At 42.8% G+C, this 21,191-nt stretch overlaps 1 protein-coding gene across 1 annotated transcript in view; it reads left to right on the top strand.

Annotated features, from left to right (window-relative positions):
- MGMT (O-6-methylguanine-DNA methyltransferase) overlaps positions 1-21,191 on the top strand; it is a 133,847-nt gene that overhangs the window by 17,150 nt on the left and 95,506 nt on the right. The window contains exon 3 of the mRNA XM_058029284.1: positions 2,928-3,067. Coding sequence (XP_057885267.1) covers positions 2,928-3,067 — 140 coding nt within the window. The remainder of the gene's footprint in view (positions 1-2,927; positions 3,068-21,191) is intronic.

Genomic DNA, 21,191 nt, shown 5'->3' on the forward strand with positions numbered 1-21,191 from the left:
GCTCTCTGGACTTTTCTGGAAAGCACAAATTGTTTCCTGGGGCAACATGGAGCATGGAAATGCTTTGCTACAGATTTTTTTTTTTTTTTTTAAGCCATGCTGATTCTCAAGATTTCTCTGCCTTTTTTTATTTCTCTCTTCATCATTATGGATAGGAATTGAATTCTAGGATGTCAGGCCAATGTCCAGGGGAGTTTTTGGGGGTGCTAGGAGCAACAGAAAATGGAAATATTTGAATTATTTAAAGTAGTGTGAAAGCTGCTTAATGCAAATTTAAATAAAATTGCAATCTTCCAGTTTAGCAGTCTGGTGAAGTAAACTCACAAATGTTGCTCCTGCGGTTTTATTTCTTTGGGAGAACTCCAGAGGTTGGCAGGAGAGGTTTCCTGTCTAAAAATAATATTTTTTTCTACCTAATATCAAAATTGTTAGGTATTTTGATACAGAATTATAGGTATTGCAGTGGAAGGGCAGAATGAAGGTGGAGATGATGCAGGAGCTGATCAGAATTCTTCCAGTTTTTCATAAATCATGGTTTGGGTTGGAAAGGGACTTTAAAGACCATGGCAGGGACACCTCCCACTGTCCCAGGTGCTCCAGCCCCAATGTCCAGGCTGGCCTTGGGCATTCCAGGGATCCGGGGGCAGCCACAGCTGCTCTGGGCACCTGTGCCAGGGCTGCCCACCCTGCCAGGGAACAATTCCCAATTCCCAATATCCCATCCAGCTCTGCCCTCTGGCAAAGGGAAGCCATTCCCTGTGTCCTGTCCCTCCATCCCTTATCCCAATGCCCCTGCAGCTCTCCTGCTTTATTTATTTATTTATTATTTATTTATTTATTTATTTATTACAGAAATAAACCTCCTGAATATTGCTGCCCCATGAATATGATAAGCAAGGCTGCAAATGGGGCTTGCAGTCGCTCAGGGCTTCATCCATAAAGCTTAGTTCAACTTGGAGAGAGCTCAGAGGGTTATTGATAGTTCTCTGCTGCTCCCTGCACCCTGGGTTTTGTTCTGATGGAAATGTCCTGGAGCACGTGGTGTGAGGTTCAGTGCATCTGGTTCAGGGCTGTCACACCAATAAACATGAAGAATGTGTGCTGGTTTGCCACATATGGAAATTTACTGCTTGTTTGCTGACTTCTGCCATGAGGTGCTGCTCCAAAGAAGTTCTCCCATGTCCTCCAGGAGGGAGAAGGAACATGGAAAAAGTTGGTGGGAAAGGAGCTTGTTTGTGATGCCACCAGACATTTGATTATTCAGCAGTTGGGGTTGCAGCCCAAGTAAATAAACCACAGGGAACCTGCAGTTCCTGGGCTGCTCCAGGCTGAGTGAGGTTGCTCTGGTTGCTGCGTGTCTGTAATGGAGGAATTGTGTAAGAGCTTCCCAAAATTCAGGGCTTTAGGTTTACTTTTGCTCTGGTTCTGCAAAGCTGTCAGCTTGATGGTTTTTCTGCTCTCTCTCCCACTGGTTATATTACTCACAGATGTGACTTCATTCCACTGCACTTAATAACGGGGTTTGAAAAGATTCTCTTGTTTGGATAAACAACTAATTATTGTACAGCTGTGAGCAGTGGGCAGCTGTAAGTCACCCTGCTGGACCTTCCTGGCTCCTGCTGCACCCCTGCTCTGGCGTTCATGGAATCCCACAATGGGTTGGGTTGGGTTGGGTTGGGTTGGGTTGGAAGGGATCTTAAATCTCATTTCATCCCATCCCCTGCCATGGCCAGGGACACCTTCCACTGCACCAGGTTGCTCCAAGCCCCATCCAACCTTGAACACAGGGAATTAAATAAAAGAAATCCCAGAAATTTGTTGTTCTCTCAGTGTTGTCTCAGGAAAGCTCATGAAGTTCAGCAGGTCAAGTGCAGGGTGCTGCAGCTGGAGGGACAGGACGCGGGGAATGGCTTCCCAGAGGGCAGGGATGGATGGGATATTGGGAAGGAATTGTTCCTTGGGAGGGTGGGCAGGCCCTGGATCCCTGGCAGTGCCCAAGGCCAGGCTGGGCATTGGGGCTGGGAGCACCTGGGACAGTGGGAGGTGTGGAAATAAGTGATTTTTAAGGTCCCTTCCATCCCAAACAGTTGTAGGAGCCTGTTATTCTGTGTTTGCTGGTGGTGTTAACTTGTGCTGCCTCACAGTTTCTCAGTTTTTCCCTTTTTTCCCGGTTTCACATGAGCTGAGCTCTTTGGAGCACGGGACTTTGTGTGGTCTGGACCAAAGGTTTGGTGTCTGGGTGGCTGCAGAGGACACTGGTGATGTCCTGTCCTGTCCTGTCCTGTCCTGCTGCAGTGATGGCACAAACCAAACTGGGAACACAGCTCACACTTCCAGACTGGGGTTTTTTTTTTTAGCCAAGATGAATTTGACAAGTCTGTTATTGTTGGTCTTGTCCAATATTGAGAAATACTTGGCAGCTGTTTCCAGCTACATCCTATCAGTAATCGTAAAAGCAGACTGGTAACAATGGGAATAAAAATATGCTTCTTTTCCTAAGGAATGATTGATTTTTTCATGTGTTTTCTTTTCCAGCAGACATATTCTATTTGTGTTCCAGCTGTTATTTGCATAACACTGCTGCTCTAAACCACTGAATCTACTTTGTTGTCACAACAGTCCTGTTTTAAATAAGTGTCACAACACATTGGATTTTAGCTGATAAACCAGCCATGCAACTGCTGCTATTTCATGTTTTTATGAAGATCACTATGCTGCTAGTTAATGTTTTTTTTGAGACTTTGATTTAGGTGCTGACTTGTGAAGATAGATCATTTTAAGTTGGAATTTTGAAAGTGGATGCTGTAGTTGAGGAAACTTGAAATTCACTGTTGTCTCCCTTCTTTCAAATTGCTTTTGAAAACTCCTCGAATCTGTTCCTTGGTGCAAATGCCTGCAGTTAAAGAGGGTTTTATTTCCTTGAACAGGTGAATTCCAAGCAGGGAGGATCTCCATGCCAGGAGAAGCAGGTGGTGCTGCTCAGCCCCCTGGGCAGGATGGAGATCTGGGGCTGTGACAAGGGCGTGCATGAAATAAAACTTCCCAAAGCGAGCCTGCTGCCACGGGGGTGAGTTTGTGTCTATTGATCCTGGCCCTGGGCTTGTGCTGGGGAACGAGATTGCCCAGAGCGTCTGGGAGCGCTCTTGGTTGTGCTGGTCCTGCTGGGAGGGAGCTCTTAAGGACTCCAAAATGCATCAATTCCTCTGTGCCTCGAAAATATCGTCAAACGTTTTAAACTCTTAGTGTTTTTAAGGTAAGTTTTGCAAGAATCCTCCCTGTCTTAATTTTTGGCACACATATAAATGTCGCTGGGCGTAAAATCTCCTTGCACACCTCACAAATCTTGCAGACGTACATCTGTTTTTAAATTTTTATTTTGTATATTTATATGTTTTTATATTTTTATATTTTTATATTTTATATATTTATATTTTTATATTTTTATATTTTTATATTTTTATTTCTATTTTTTTATTTTCTATTTTTTCTATACATTTATATATTCACGTTTTTATATTTTTGTATTCTATATCTTTATACTTAATATATTTATATATTCATATTTTATATTTTTATATTTAAGTTATTATATTTTATATTACTAGATTTGTATTCTACATACATAAATTATTATATATTATATTTTATATAAATAATTTTATGTTTATTTTTATATTTCTACATTTTATATTTTATATTCTTTTTATATTTTTATTTTTAATATTTTTAATTTTATATTTTTCTATTTTCATTTTTTTATATTTTTATCTAGAGATCTGTCTCCAACAGGTAGAAGCAGGACTGACTGATTGTTTTAATTACTGTGTGGTACTGGTGAGAGCTTTAGTTGCTTTCCCAGAGCTGTAATGTCTGCTGGATCAGATCCCATGTGGCAGTGGAGGTGATGTCTCGAATCCAGGCCTGGCTGAGGAGGCATCAGTGCCTTTTTTTCCTGTTGTGTTCGGTTCATCTGTCCTGCTCAGATATTTGATTTTTTTTCCTTATTTGTGAGGAAATGTTCAGTGACATTTTTAAAAGGAATGTTGAATTCATTCAGAACTAGATGCTAAATTTCTGTCCCGAATTTCTTTGGCAAAATTGAGATTTCTTAGACTTTCTCAGACATCTCTAAGACTGGTCCTTCAACTGAGCTTGGCAATTAAATTCCACTTTTCCATAGTCTGCTACATCAGTGCTGCCACTGACAAGACTCAAACAGGTTTGGCTTTTTTTCTCAACATTGTCTTTTTTTCATACTGTGTTTGCCTCTGAAGTTCTCCATGGATTTGTAGGATGCTTGTTTTCCTGTTTTATTCTCCTTGAAACTGAAATGGGTGTGAAATTAATCAGGACTATGGAGCATAATGTGTGTTCTGGTTGAAATATGATTTCACCTCCCATACAAAAACCCTGAAGCCTCTGGATTTCACAGTTTTGCCAACTCCAGGGATATGGAAATGACTTCTGCAGTTCCTTCAGATTCTGGATTTCTGCTGGTGAGGAATGGAAATAAATGAGTATTTAGGACAGAGTTGGAACTTGGCTTTGCTGCAGAGCAAAACCTGCCTGAAGAGCAGCCCAGGGGATGAGGATCTTCACCCTGTGAAGGGGAAATGTCAGTGAGGGAGTGGAATAACAGCTGGAAAAAGATTTGGGGGATCTCATTTGTAGGGATGGGTGCTGCTCTTTTACCAGAACATCTGGTAAAAATAAAATCTGGTTTTGTTTTACCAGGACATCTGGTTTGCTGTAACATGTTCATGTTCTCCGGTTGAAGTTTCTCATGATCTTGTCCTTCATCAGAAGCTGGACAGTTAAGATCCTTTTCCTACATTTTAATTTTCACCTGTTCTAGATCTTCCCTTTTCTCAGTGGTGAGCTGACTTCACTCCATCTGAGGCATTAGTGGCATCCTGTAACTCTCAACCTCACAGGCTGCATGATTTATGTGCCAAAATCATTACATTAGAGGGTCTATCACTCAGGAATAACTCTGAAGCTAAAGGCAGGAAGAGTGTTTTTATGATTACTTCAAGAATTTAAATCTGAAGAAGAAAGGTGGGACTTCCTTTTGTCTTTAGCGCTGATAAAGTTCTAAAAATTTTAAAGCCATCTGTAAATGTTTGTGCTGAAGTATAACATTTAATCTCTTCTACTCATCGCTGGTGAATAGTTGTTAAATCTGGCCTCATTATTTTCGACAGAATAAAATAAAAACAAAGCAGTGCCTGGTGTTTCTCCTAACTGGCTAATAAACGCCATGGCAAGAACATTGGGTGGGGAAAAAAAAACATAAGAAACATAAAAATTGATTTTAATGGACCCCTGTCAGAGAGAACCATAATGAGCACAAGTCTGGTAATAAATATTGGTATTCTGCTCCACGGTGCTTGGGACTTCTCATGTGGAATTGCATGTAACAATCAATAGAGATTTTAGGGTTTTTTAACAACAAAAATAAGTAAACCTTTGAAATATATAAATACTTAAGACTTGCAATCTGTCAGACAAACCTGGTAGTTGTAGAAAAATCTGATAAGAGCCCCTGGTTAATGGCATAATCGCTTTGTGGAGATCTCGCTCTGTTTTACAGCTTGTAAAATGCTGTGCAATTAATCACCTGAGATTACAACCTCCTCACTGATGGCTCTCCTTAAAACTTAAGAACACAGACTATAATGGAGCCTAAAAGGAGAAGCAACAAAGTAAAACCCAGTTTCAGTGTGCTTGAAAGAAATTGATCTATTAATGAGATGAAACTAATTGTAATAACCTGAGGTTATTCTGCTCCTCGGGAAGCTGCAGGGCTTAAAACTCCAGACACGTCACACAGGGATGGTTTCTCTTGGAGAGGAGGCATCTTTATCCAGGCTTCTGAAATTCTTGATGTGCATCCCATTCCTGGATGGGCTTGGAGCAGCTGGGACAGTGGGAGGTGTCCCTGCCAGGTAGGGGTGGCACTGGGTGGGCTTTGAGGGACCCCAACCAGGCTGGGATTCTGTGATAAGGATGTCCTGATCCAAACAGGTCCCTGAAGGTTTGACATCCCAATCTGGACAATTGTATCTATTTCTAAGAACTTCAGTTTCACAGTTCATATGTTAAAAGCCCTTAAGTGTGTATAAGCTGTGTATACGTATTTTTTTAGATATATTTATATATATATATATATATATATATATATATATATATATAAAGAGAGATTAAAAAAAAAGTAAGTGATATAGTTTCTATTATATTGTTTATTATTATATAATTTATTATTATATATACAATATATAATTATATATACAATATATATATAATATACCATTATATTGTATAATATATATACAATATATATTATACAATATATATTATAATATATACATTATATATATTATATATAATATAATAAAATTATATTATATATATATAATATATAATGTATGTTATATATATATTTCATGCTATATCAGCTGTTGTATTTTTTCTTTCAGTTCATGCCAATCTAATGATAAGTTTGGATCAATATTCCTCCAACATCCCAACCTGAAATATTACAGATGTTTAACGCTTCTTGCTCACGTCCAAAAGATAAACTCCCTTTCTTTTACTGGTATTATACTTCAAAGTGTCTTCAGCAGCTTTGGAGTTTCAGAATTAGGTTTTTTGCTGTTCTGCTGCCAGCTGTGGTGTTCCCACGCTGGGATGACTCTGCTTTGAGAGGCCTTGACTCATTCCAGAGGTACAGGAGTAAATTATCCCCTTGGTGAGCAGGTAACACAAACCATGGCTTTCCCTCTAATGAATATTTACAGCACAAAATGCTCTGGGAATGTGAGCTGTGGACTTGGCATTGGGGTGGCATGTTTAGGCAAATGGTCAAACCCTGCATTTTCCTGCTGTAGGAAGTGCCTGGCAGGAACAGACCCAGGCTGCATTTTGGGCTCTCTCGGGAGCAGTGTGATCTCATCGGCCCTCTGTGTTCCCTGCAGGTTATTTGCAGTGTTCCTTAGTGTTTCATTTCCCTCCGTCTTGCTGAGGGACATCAGAGGAGGAGGAGGAGCAAGGAGCCAGTTTGGCCCTTCCCATATTACTGATCTGCCTCAACCTTTCAGGGTGGATCTGCAGTTCAAGAAGTTCACCAGGGTTTCAGTCAATCTCTCTGTCCCTGTAACATGATCAGAAACTCTCCAGGATCTCAGTTTAAGCAGGTTTCCAGCTATTAGAGATGGAAGGGAGATCTCAGGTGTGTGCAAAGGCAGAGGATGCAGCAGGGCAGGGACTCTGATAAGAGCCTAGAACAATAACTTGGAGAGGTGTGAACCACTCTGTTCATCTCTGAGGTATTTAATCATAGCCAGTGGTGATGGTTTAAATGTCAACTTTGCTAACTGTTTCATTCCTCATGCTGTAAAATTTACTGGGAGTGATATCTCACTTTGATGCCACAAGTGGGAGGCATTTGGGAGAGTGCCACTCCTCCTATTTTTCCACTGAGCACCAGCCAAGGCTAAGGAACTTAGTGGAGCTCAGGGGCACAGTAAAAACCCACTGGAGGAGGTAAGGATGTGACTTCTCTGCTGCTTGGAGTGGATTCCTGGTTTGCCATGAACATCTGAGGTGACTTCTGTGAGTAGAGGATTATTGGCACTGTGGTTTGGAAAAGGTTCCACTCTTCCCCATTCAGGTTCTTCCTTGAATATTGTGTAACAACAGCCATTTTCTGTTTAAAATGGTGCAGGATAAACCCTGAATGGGCCAGAGGACATCCTTGGGGTAAAGAAATTAATGGGTTGGGACGAGCTCTAAATGGAGAGTGGGAGCAGGGAAAGGAAGGGGGGCTGGGGAAGGGAATGGAGAATCCCTGAGGAGCTGGGCAGGGGCTCACCTGGAGCACAGGAGGATCCCCAGGGATCTTTTCCCTCTCTGGAATTCCCTGCCAGGAGGGCACAGCTGAGGGGGTCGGGCTGTGCTCCAGGGAACAGGGACAGGAGCAGAGGGAACGGCCTCAGGCTGGGCCAGGGCAGCTCAGGGTGGAAATTAGGAGAAAGCTTCTCGTGGAAAGGGTTGTAAAACTTTGGAATAGCCCAGGGAGGGTTGGAGTGCCCATCCCTGGGTGGGTTGAAGCTTGAGGACGTGGTTGTTGGTGCTGGTTGATGGTTGGACGTGATGATCTTTGAGGAATTCTCCAGCCTTAACAATTCCACAGTTCTTTGTTCAAACACCAGTGCCTGTGGACAGATCCAGCACCAACTCCCACCTATTCTTTATTTCTGAAGTGCCTTGTGCCCAAAACCTTCAAGGCGCTGCTTTGGCTCAGAGAGCATCTGATTCCTGTGGGTGATGCTTGTTCAAACCCAGGATTTTGGCCTTTTAACCCCTTCCAGAGCTGACAGCATTGGTTTTCACACTGATGAGCCAAGGGACAGCCTGCTTGTGGTGCCTGTGTGGAGCAGTCGCCAGAAGATCATTCTTACATAAATGTTCCTCTTTCAAAGAAAACCTTTCATTTCCAGATATCTTTTAACTTGTGGCACAAAAATCTCATTGAGTTTTCTACCACTGGTTTTGGAAACAAAACATGCAGATGCCTGGGTAATAGGGAGATGATGCTTGTTACTTCAAATTACTTCAAAATAACAGGAAAGTGTATTTTAAAAAATAGGAAAGAAAGGAAAAAGAAATATTGCCTTCTCTGGTAGAAGTCTCTACAAATATCCAGGCATCAATCTTTATTTCAGCAGATTCAATGGATGTGGCAGGAAGAGTTATTATATAGCATAGTCCTCCTTTTATTAAAAATAAACTGGGCTAGGGTTTTTCATAGTTTCTTGTGGAGATGCTACAGATTGTTTATGCTGCATCAAGCTAAGAAAACTTTTTATTGGAAGTGGTGTTTCCAAAACATAAACAAAACAACTTTCTGCATGCTTTTAGAGTTCAGCCTGACACGTAGCACAGCTCAAAGATGTGGTTTCACATGGTTTTAGCAATGGTTTGTGGGCAAAGTTTTATTGTCAGGTCTGGCTGCTGAATTTAATTCTGCATGATTAGCAAAACCCACATTCCTCTCTCACTGAAGCTGAAGTGAATCTTGAGCATCTCCACTGTAATCAATACTCGACTTTAGCTGTGTTATTTTCCCTGACAGCACGGCTGCATTTCTATTATCTGTCAAAGGCAGCGTTGCAGGATTCAAACAGGAGTGGGTTTTGCAAGGCTTCAGTTGTGGTTTTCTCCTGGAATCTTGGCAGAGAAGCCTTTGAGGGCTCTGTGCAAAAAAAGGAAAAAATCAAAGTGCGGATTTTTTCTTGGTGGATGAGAAGCTGGACATGAGCTGGTCATGTTCACTCAGAGCCCCCTGGGCAGCAGGAAAGGTGAAATCTGTGCCCAGGTGAGCCCCACCTGCAGAGCCCAGCCCAGGAGGGACCTGCAGCTGCTGGGGAATCCACAGGAGGCACCAAATGCTCAGGGGATGGAGCAGCTCTGCTGGGACACCTGGGGGGACTCACCTGGACAGGGGAAGGTTGGGGTGACCTCAGAATGGCCCCACAGCACATGAAGGGGCTCCAGGAGCCTCACACCCCTCTGTTCCATCCCACAACACCTCTGTGGCTTTAAATTGCTCCCAGCATTATCTGTGCATCTGAATTTTTCTTTTTGAGGACCACAGAAGCGAGGGAGGAAACCCAAGATGAAGAGTTGCAACATTGAAAACACCCACTAATTCTGGGGCATAATAGAAACATAATCCATGTCATTATGCAGCCCATTTTCCCATCCTTACAGCAAGGATTTGCAATGGAAAAATGCTCCACTGCATTAATCTGCCTCTGGCAGGGGCAGTGGAAAGGTTCCACTCCTGGCCTGAATTACTCCTGGCATTGGTGGAGTCACACCAGGCATGTTCCTGTGGCACAGCACAGGGCAGGGAGTCGGGAGAGGATTTGTTTTCTGGGAAATCTCTCGAGGAGATGATGCTGCATAGACAAATTCTCCCACTCCTCTTTGGTGGAATCATTTTTCATCACTATTAGAGCTCTGCATCTTCCACACCAGAGAGAGAGAGAGAGTCATATTTGTGGTATTTTCTGCACAAGTTATATTATCTAATACAGTTTCTTGTTATTTTTGCTGTTTTAAAATATCAGCACTGTAAAATGTGATCACTGGGCTCTTCTAACATGTCTTGATTTAGGAGCCAGCCCTGAGGGTTACAAACACAGCCCAGCTGAGCAGCAAAGCTTGGTGTTGTGCACCCTGAAACTGGGGTTCTGCTGTTCAGACAGAGCCCTGTCCATGTCAATGTGCAGGGGTTGGAGACATCAGGTCAGTGCCGTGGGTTGTGATGGTGCTCACAGGGGTTCTTGGATGAGGGAGGAGAGGAGGATCTGACTCCCTGTTTCACAAGGCTGATTTGTTATTTTATGATAATTTTACATTAAAGCTGTACTAAAAGAATAGAAGAAAAGGTTTCATCAGAAGGCTGGCTAAAAATAAAGTACCAAAGAATGATAACAAAGGTTTGTGTCTCGGCTCTCTGTCCCAGCCAGCTGTGATTGGCCATTAATTAGAAACAACCCCCTGAGACCAATCCCAGATGCACCTGTTGCATCCCACAGCAGCAGATAACCATTGTTTGCATTGTGTTCCTGAGGCCTCCCAGCTTCTCAGGAGGAAAAATCCTAAGGAAAGGATTTTCCCTAGAAGATGTCTGCGACAATGAGTCAGTGCCCAGCAGGAATCATGGAGCTGTTTGGGTTGGAGGGACCCCAAACCCCCCCAGTGCCACCCCTGCCATGGCAGGGACACCTCCCACTGTCCCAGGTGCTCCAGCCCCAGTGTCCAGCCTGGCCTTGGGCACTGCCAGGGATCCAGGGGCAGCCACAGCTGTGCCAGGGCTGCCCACCCTCACAGGGAAGGATTCCTTCCCAAAATCCCATCTAAATCTACCCATTGTCAGCTTAAAGCCATTCCCTGTGTCCTGTCCCTCCATCCCTGTCCCCAGTCCCTCTCCAGCTCTCCTGGAGCCCCTTCAGGCCCTGCCAGGGGCTCTGAGCTCTCCCTGGAGCTGCTCCTGTCCAGGTGAGCCCCCTCAGGTGTCCCAGCCTGGCTCCAGAGGGGCTCCAGCCCTTGGAGCATCTCTGTGACTTCCTCTGGATTTGCTGCAGCTGCTCCAGGTCCTCCCGTTGAGGAGCCCAGAGCTGGACACATTTCCCCAGGAATTGGAGGAGAATTCTCCAGGACTGTCTCAAGGAGAGAGGGCGACAATCCCCCCCCCCCTGAGCTGTTGGTGACACTCCCTTTGATGTACCCTGGGATGCTGGTTTTGCTGTTGGGTGGCTGTTCCCAGCTCCAGCTCCTGCTCTTCCCTGGCCACTTTGGCTCACACGTTTCAGTGAAACCCAGAGGTCTCACCCTGCCAGTGCCTGTGCTAATTATGGCTGTTCTTAAAATGCCTCCCGTAATTCCTTCTATAAAAAGAATTTAAGGCTTGGTAGGACAAAGCCCAGTAAATCACCCTGGAGCTCGGGGCTGGGAGGGAATGTGTGTCCTTAACCCCCAGGTGCTGCTGCAGTGCTCATCCCTGCAATGCCAGGGATTTCCAGGGAAATGGCAAATGCTCCTCAGCACCCCATGCTGGGAGGGAGAGAGTTAAATTCTAAAACCTTACCCTGTAACTGTAAATGCCATTTTTCTTTCTTCACAAATGTAACCTTTTAACATTTATTTTTAGCTTTTGCATTAATATATGTAAAAATATTAAAAGCTCTTGTATATTACATTAAAAACTTATGTCAGCTGCCCTGCTTTTTCCTATTTATTAAAACTTTTCAAGCAGTGAAAACATTTTACTTGTTAATGAGGGGAAGAAGGAAAATTAATGACATAGAGCTCGGATCTTCCAAGATGTCTCCTTTTAACCATGCAAAACCAGCTCTTTTCCCACACTATGTAGTTTAATTTCTGTGTTAGGGTTCAGTAAGCAAATGCAAATAGATTTAATGATTTGCATCAGTAGATCACTTCTCAGTTTAATATCCTCTGATATTTTGGTCAAGGACTTTTTCTTTGGAAGGCTACTGCTGTTTTGTGGAGGAAAAATATTAATAATGGTGGCATTGTGAGGTTCAAGTAAAGCAGGGGAAATGTATAACTTATTCAAAAGCAGCATCTCCCATTATCTTCTCACTAAGATCATGCAGTGGAAAAAGTTATCAGGGAAAAGACACTTAAGAAATAATTGTGAATTGCAGATCATATTAAACATTTAGTGCTGCTTTCCATCCCACATCTCATTTTCTGTCAGTGTTCAGAGGCTGATCAGATTGGCAGTGGTGAGAGGTGCCTCTCCCTGGGATGGGGAGTTGTCTTCTCCCCACCAGGAATAAACAGGAGCTGTTCCACCACTCCAGGCTTGGGGTGGCTTCATTGGAGCCTGCAGTATTTGCCTTACTTAAATCCAGCTTCCCAAATTTCCTTAAAATGCCTGTTCATCAAATTAAAATAGTTCCAAGGATGGATCTCTTGCAGATCGACCCCACCAGCTCATCTTTGCTGGTTCTCACTGATTCTGGGTAAGAAATAAATTCCTGTTGCCTTTTGAGAAATTTAAACCTGTTTGGTGCACACAAATTCTTCAAGTGATAAATACTCATTATTGCCTCTACAATGTTGCTTACTACAGTGGGCACTTGCTGGTGATAAAAACTTTCTGATTGCTTCTCAATTTCTGAATAACTGTTGTGGTCAGCTGAGCAAGTGTGGTTTGGAGCATTTCTCAATTTATTTGGTTAATTGTGACCTTTGAGAGGCTTATTGCTATAGGCTGCTGATATATGTAAATTGTCCCTTGCACTAATAGATTTCTAAATCGTGTTTTATTTTCCTGTTATTTTCATCATAATAATGTAGATTGAGACACGGAGTCAGAATTGTCTGCAGGCTGTGGCAGAGGACTTTCCTCCCGCCAGCTCAGAGCAAGAAATAATGAGATTAAGTTAGAAACTTTGTCCTTTAGGTTCCCAGCCAGTTGTTTTCCTGTCATTTGTTTTTGCTGTGCGTTATTGATGCCCGTCCCCCTGGCCCTGTCACGCCGCGGCTGGGTTTTGCTTGTGCTCAGGTGATGATGATGATGATGAACAGCCTCTGCGAGCGCCCTGCTGCTGGCCATGCTCCATCAGTGTCACAGCCCGCCAGGGTGCAGGGCTTTATTGTTCCAGAGGTGCTCCCGTGCAGCTGCTGCTCCCATGCATGCACACACACGCACAGATTGCAGCTGCACAGGCTGGGCAGGGCTGCCAGGGCGGCTCCTGTGCTCAGCAGTGGTGCCCAGTGCTCCCTGGCAGAGCTTTAGATGGGACAATGCTGCCTGCTTTCTGCTCCAGGTGGGAAAGCCTGGCCAGAATTGGAAGGAAAACATTCAAAGGATGAGGTTTTTCCACATTCGTGCACCCACACGAGTAAAGGTCTTGGTATGTTTCAGGACCAAGCTGGTGTTCTGCCTACCTTAGGAAAATTTAGAATCTACAGGTTGTCCATCCAGATTATCTGGGTGATAAACTGACATTCCAAGTCTTTTATTTCACACATTGAAATCACTGAAAGGACTTGAAAGTTCCCTTGAAGACAGATGCTCTTTTAGGCATTCCTGCTCCAGCAGGAAATGTCTGGGTTGTTCCTAAGAGTGGGGTCAGGGTTATATCCCAGGAGAATGAGTCTCCCTGGAGGAGTGGTGGTTCCTGGGTGAGAACATCAGAGCATTCCTGGTGCTGCCTAGGAGCCCTCATGGCCAAGAGGCCTCTGCATTTATTGCTGTGTGAAGCACCATGGAGGGACACCAGGGTTTTGATGGTCACCAGGCACAGCTCCTGGGGTTCAGGATGCTGTAGGAAACCATGGAATCACCATCCCTGAAAGTGTTCCAGAACCATGAGGACATGGTTTAAAGGTGGACATGGTGGTGCTGATTGATGGTTGGGCTTGATGTTCTTAAAGGCCTTTTCCAGCCTTAACAATTCTGTGGTTCTTCGATTTATCAATATGTGAAATACAACTGTGCTGACCAAAAACTTCCAGGTGGATAACTACACCAAATATCCTGGAGTGTAGATGGCCGGATAAGTGGACAAAGGAAGATGGAAAATATTTCCTGCTTTATTTTTTAAGCTCTTCAAGTTCAATGATCTGACTTGGGGGAGGAGTTGTGGAAAGTTTAAACGCTGCATGAAACTTGGCCATAAATATAAATCAGCTCCTATTAAGGCAATTTGAGCTGTAATACCTCAATAATTTGCAAGCAGTCATTCTTCACGCTCCTGAATGTTCTTCACCTCTGAGAAGAGTTTGTTCTAATTTTAAATGGACACCTGAAGAATATAGAAAATGTCTTTCTGTTTGTACCTCTGGAATTCCAGAGTCCACACTGGCCTGATCATTGCACCATGGATCGACTGTCTTGGCTCTCTCCACCTCCACCTGAATTCTTTGAAACAGCCTGGTTTTCTTTAATTTCTTCTGCTCATGCTAGCAGGGATGACAAACCAAGGTGGGTGGAGTTGTCTGTGGGGTTTTTATTGATTCCTTGAATATTTTGGTTGGTTTTTCTGCCTTTGCTGCTGTGGTTGTGTTAAAGCAGATCTCGTTTTCCTGTCGGTCATGGTCGGGATCACCTCTCAGCTCCTGCAGGTCAGAAGTTCTCTGCAGGCTGGGTAATATTGCTTGTGACTCTGAGCTTGTCCAGATGCTCCTCATTGATGCAGAAATCCTCTGGGCTTTGAGATTTATGTCCCAGTGTGGAACAGAGGATATCCTCAGGGTTGGGATAGCGTGTCCCGCTTCCTGCCTGTTCTGGGAAATACGTCTTGGAATTCTTTCTTGTAGGACTTGCAGCAAAACAAAAGCAGACAGGAACAAGAAAAACCTTCCTGGTAGGTGTGGTTGCCAGGGCGTGCAGGTAATTTGAAAATGAACAAGGAATCTGTTGTCTGAAGTGAGGATAAATCACAGTAAAAAGATGTCAAGTGGCTGAAAAAACAACCCCCAGGTATAACGAAGCTGGAGGAAAACAAAAATACACATTCTTGATGAGACTTTTTATTTGCTGATAGTTCACATCTGGGATGAGGCAGACTGAGCTTCCCTCTGATGTGGATCTAGAATATTGAATTCTTTTACAGGCTAAAAAATTGCCTGTGCAGTAAAATCTCACACTTTGAAAGCAGTGTCACCCAAACAGTCACTTTTAGGGATTTTTAGTGCTGAAGATTTGCTGCTTTTTTTGTTGTTGTTTGGTATTTTGTAGCTTGTACAGGAGTGGCAGCAAAGGGCTGCTTTGGGTTGGCTTTAGCATCTGGATCACTAAAGGCATTGCTGAATTATATTATTTACTTGTTGATATTTATTCCAAAAGCTTGCTGCATCTTAATTCTTAGTTTTGTGGAATTCTTGAAAAGAGCCATCAGAATGAGCACGTATTTATTAATTTATTACATATTAGCATTGTAGAAAGAATGAAATAAATCCTATTGATTCTTCCTCTTCTTTGCACTACCTTTTTGCTTTGTCTGCATTCACATTGTAACTTTGTCTTCACTCCATCCATTTCTTTCAGGTCTATCACTTGTTATCAAAATTCCATAGTAATTAGGATGATTTGTGGCCAAGGGAGCTCTAACTCACACGACTGCAGGCTCTGGCAGAGTGGCCCTGGCAGAACTGGAAGGTCTGCTTTGTTTTGGGCTGCAGAAGACACATCTGTGAACGTTAATTGGGAAATACCTTTTTATTCACCCAGCACTTCTAAATTGGGACTCTTGTTAAGGAATGCCTTCCCATCTCGAGTGAACATGACTTATTATTTCAGTACATTTTTCCCGCTTTTCAGAGGTGATTCTTTTCTCTGACAACTTCTGAATGTTCAACCATGATGAAGTCGTGAAACGTTGTTTGTTGTGCAGAGAAAACACCCATCCTTCTCCTGGTGTGAAGGCACTTCTGGAGCCTGAAAGGAGAAGGAAATATTTTTTTCTTTTGGAATAGGAGTAAAATTGATTCCAGAAAAAAAATTTATATTTTTGGAGGAATTTATTTTTCAAGCCATAGATATTAATGTAATGCATGGCTGGAGACCTCCAGTCATGGAGCAGCTTTCAGGTCTCCAGTAATGGAACAGTTAAATTATGCCACAGCTGACCTCACAAAAAGCCCTGAGCTCCAAGGGGAGGTTGAAATCCATCCAATGTCCTTTAGCTTTGTTCTGGAAAACCTCATTTAGGGTGAAGCCCTCTTTGGTTTGCAAGGGCTGAAGCAGCACAAACGCTGCTCTGTTTGCAAGATACAATATTTAGCCATAATGCAGATGCCTTCCCTCGTAATGGAGGTGAATGGACCTCACATGAATGCCAATGAATGTGTAGAGAAAAATTAAGCTGCCATTTGCTGCTGTTATTGAATGTTTTACAACAGAATTGCTGCCAGTTGTGTGAGGTCTGAAGTGTTTGACATCAGCTCCAGTGCTGCCAGAGCATGGATTTGGATCTTTGTGTACCCAGAAAAAGTTCCCATCTTTATTGTCTTAAAATACCTTCAAGGATAAGAAACTGCCTGGAGCTTGTGGCTTCAGAGTTTAGGAATGTTAGTGTGTAATGATGAGGGGAAAGAGTTGGTGGCAGGTTTTAAAAAGGCATAAAAATATAGCCAGTTGTGTTAATGAGTGTCCTTGCTGAAGATTTAAGCTCATATGCTTTGTGGTGTTTTTCTCAACTAAACACATTTTAACTAAACACATTTTAACTGGCTCCTTTGGGCTGGGCTGGGAGGGTGGGTGGCAGCTGGTGGCAGTCCTGGAGGAGAGGGGACATGGAGAGTCCTGTCCTGTGCCCTGCAGGGAGTGGCACCTCATCTGAGCACTGCCGTGTGTGATGCTCGTGTGGCATTCACGCTGGGTTTGCTCACTCGGCATTGATGTTTGGCATCCTGGGGTGGCAGCAAGTGAGCAGGTAATGTGTGACACCACAGGAACAGCGAGGTGGGTGCAAAACACCTCAAAGAAATGGGGCCTCTGTTCACCTGGGACAGCTCTCTGGTGTAGTGGATGCAAAACTGGGATTATCTTCATCGCATTGGTGCCTTCCCCAAAATCCTTGCGCTGGCACAGCACAGGGCTGGTTTTCCCAAATGGAAAAGGTGATTTTTGGGGCATGGAGGTGCACGTGGCCATGCTGGGAATGAGTCCCTGCAGCTCCCAGGCTGCGTGGCTAAAATGTCTCCTGAAAATGTCCCTGTGCTCAAGCAGTGTTTCAGGAAGTTACAAGCAGTGCAGCAGGATGAGCTCCCCCTCCGTGTACAGTAGGACCTGTTTTGTGAGTATTCTGAACTTTTCTCTCCATATTTACAGCTTTGTGCTTGAAAGAGGGTTGAATATTGACCTAATTTGTCTTTTGAAAGGACACAGAGTTTTACTGGAATACTTATGCTATTGGAGTAGACAAATGCAGGTACTATTCCTTTGGTGGCCGCTGCAGAAGGTTGATGTGCTCTAAGATTTACTGTGCATCACCTTAGCCATCATTCCCATAAGTATTAATTTTAACTCCACTAATAAGAAACTGAACAAAAGTGGAATTATGAGTTCAGTAGTATTCTATGAAAGGTCAGTTGTTAAAAAGGCAGAGTCTGACATTCTGTGAAAAAGGTGCCTTCATTAATCATCCTGATAGGATAGCATAGGATATTCTTGACCAATACCCACCATCCTGGCTGTGCAATGTGCTGAATTCCATGTAGGAAAACAAGGATTAGGTGAAGAAATGCACAGTGACCATTTTTTACTACTGTAACGTTACTATTTCTTTATTCAAAGTATAGAAAAATTAATGGAGATGCTTTTATTAGGCAGACTGTCACAATTTTAAAAGTTTGGTAATTTTATAGAATCGTACATTGTTATGGGAGTAATATTTAAATACACAATCTGCAAGAATATAAATGCAGTAATACCAAACACCAATATTAATGTAATTTATAAAGTATTTATGACCTCTTAGAAGAATTTTCTTATTATGTTGCTTAAATATGCAGTTTTGCTACACAATAATTCATCTCTGTAAATCCTGAACGATTACTCCTCTATGAACCCAGCAGTTTTAATTGCCAAGTAAAATGTTTTCCTGGGTGAAATTATTATATTGAATTGTTTGTGTGTTTTTCCTTGTCCACCACAGTGACGGCAATTTGAAAGTTAATACAAATTATATAAATTATTAAGCACAGGCCTAGTGGAACATTAATCAGGAGAACATCTTTATTGTGACCGTTCCTGACAGATTATGTTCACCATGATGCCCATTAATGCACTGCATTGTGAGAGCCCATGTCCATTACAGAATCCCCTTTGTTACCAGTGTCAGGTCTAATTCAGGGCAGCAAATCTCAGGCCAGGTTGAATATCTTTTGGATATTTGATGGAAAAAGGCTGTTTTGGAAGCGAGGGGCCTCACCTGTTTAATTCTCTCCAAGTTGTTAGCCTGTGTAGCAGACACTGTAAAATGCAAAGTCTGCAGTAGTCTTTTTCCCTTTAATGTCATAATTTTGCATAATGGCTGTTTGTGCTACATTGACTAAGTCCATGGATTGCTTAACATAAGTGATTACATTTTCCTTTGATTATAAACTCCCTCCATTAGAACTACTGTACAAAAACTTGTAAATGATTTGTTGTTCAAGCTTTCTACTTCATTAGCTCCAACCCACACTCTACAAGAGTCGTTGTCTAAGAGTTACTAATATTTGTAATGAGCTGTATAATATGGGCCCTTTTACTAAATTTAAAAACAGATGGTATCTGTTAACAACAGTTTATCATGCAAATTGAACCCTGGCAAAAACTCCTCTCAGTGGTTGCATTGCTGTAGGCCAAATCCTGGTGTCTTGGTTGGGTTTTTGATGAAATAGCAAGAAGGAATAATTGTTGTTTTCCACGCTTGTGACAGATGCAAAATAATCATGGTCAGAAGTCCCTGAGAAGTCAGAACTTCAGATTTTTCCCTCTGGTGGAAGATTTAAGTTTCCTTTCATGCCTTTAACATGTGCTTTAAGATTTCAAAATTCACAATTTCAAAATTCACAATTTTTGCACATCTTGGCAAGTTTTAGATCTCTGGACCTGTAATTTCTCTCATTTAAGCCACTGAGCTGGTGTGAAGGAGAATTTCCCTTTTGTGAAGACTTGCACATATTGATCTCAACAAGTGGAAAGATGAGAGGATGTAATACACACATTTTTCTGCAAACTTTGAAAACCGGAGGAAAATTGGCTCACATTACACCAGCAGTTCTGAAATTGTACCATCAAAAGAATCCTCCTGCGTGGTGTGTTTGCTGCTGATCCTGCATGGAGGAAGACTTCAAAATGTAAATAGAATGAGGAGTCTGCTTGTAAATCTATTCTTGTAATACCAATTTTCACCCTCAAACACTGAAAAATTTGGATTTTTTTTTTTAGTGTGAGGCGTTCTGAGTGCTTGCACTTCTGTTTTGGAAGAATACAGGGTCAGTCTTGTCCTTGTGTGCTGCAGTTAATGCTAAGAAATGGCAAAATCTGATCCCTTGGCCTCAGTGTTCTGCAGTTTCTCATTGCTGTTGGTAAACAGTAATTCCCAGGATTATCTCACTTTTCCCACTGCCCATCCCATCCATTTGGGAAGAGGCATTTTTCCTGATCAGTCCCTTTCCTGCATTCCCAGCCCCTTTTCCTCTGGAAAGGCAGGGAAGGATGCAAGGTGTGACAGCAGCCAGGGAAAATAGAAGGCACCTTTTAATTTTGTCAAAGGAAATGCTGGATATTTCCAGCCAGGAGAGTCCATTAAAGCCAGGACTGTTCCCATGTGGAGAGGAGCATGGCAGGTGAGCAGAGGAGGAATTTTTGGAGACCAAGCCTGGTGTAGGTTGGAGGTGATGCCAGGGAGGATGCTCTGAAGAGAGGAATCACTTTATCAATTTATTCTTGTGCTGATCTTTCTGTTATAGCAGAATCTCGGGTGAATAACCATCCAAGCTGGACACTTGTCATTAGATAGCACAAAAATCACCTTGTTAATAAGTTCTGGACACACAATTCCAGGATCAGGGAATTTATTTGGTGGCAGACTGTTGGTCCACATATGCTGAAATAAACACCTGTAGAGGCACAGCCATTCCTTGGGGAAGGATTTAAACCTACAGCCCCTTGTCCCTAAGACTGGCTTAGGTAAACCTGAGGCTCATACTGGCTTGAGCTCATTACTAAATTATGGTTATTTAGTGGCTTGTTTAATAATTTGTGGTCCAAATCAATTGCCAAGCTCACGGTGCACCTGAAAAGGCGCCACACTCTGCAGAGGTGGTGAGAGCTCCTCAACTCCTCCATTTAATGTGGTTTGTTCAGCTCCAGGGATGGCTACTCTGACCCTTGGAATGTCCTTCCTCTGTCTCATCCACCTAAACTTGTGATTTGTCTCCGCTTTTTTGGTTTATGCTGTTTTTTAGTCCTTTTTGGTTGGCTTATATCTCCTTCCTGCCCTTCTGGAGAAGGGCTGAGGTGGACATGGCTGATTTATTCCCACCACCTATAAATCAGAAGGTTTAAGACCCTTGGAGGAGGGGTGAGACACCTAAAACAGTGTTAGTGAAATTAAATGGTTAATTTTGGACCTGCATGAGCAGCTAGGGCAGCCCCTGCCTGTGGGCACTGTCATTTGGAAGATATTTTGCATCTCTTTGTGTTCCTCTCGCCCTTTTAGCTGAAATAAAATATAAAATAGGTGCTGTGGTGGGTGCTGTGCCCCCCAAAAGTGGAGGAGCATCTCTGCTGTGGAGAGGGGGCCAGGCCCAAGCTCCCTGCTGTAAAAGCAGGGAACCAGGCAAGCCTATTCCGTGAATAAAAATGGGAAATGCATTGGAGTCGAGATACAGTATCTTTGTAGTAATAAAAGCAGTAGTACAGATTTACTGGGGAAGGAGTTTTAACTGTAATACTGTGGAATAGTGGGTTATTTTGTGTTCAAGAGCTACATTTATCACAAAAATGATGATATACAAATCACTTCCATATCACAAAATGTTCTTGGTCAAAATTGGCTTGAGGCAAGTGATATCTTCGAGTAAACAGTATATGAAGACCATATCTTAAAATGATAGATCACCTAATTTTGTTCTGACAGAGGTTT

This window comes from Melospiza georgiana, chromosome 8, assembly GCF_028018845.1.
Source record: "Melospiza georgiana isolate bMelGeo1 chromosome 8, bMelGeo1.pri, whole genome shotgun sequence".
Lineage (NCBI taxonomy): Eukaryota > Metazoa > Chordata > Aves > Passeriformes > Passerellidae > Melospiza > Melospiza georgiana.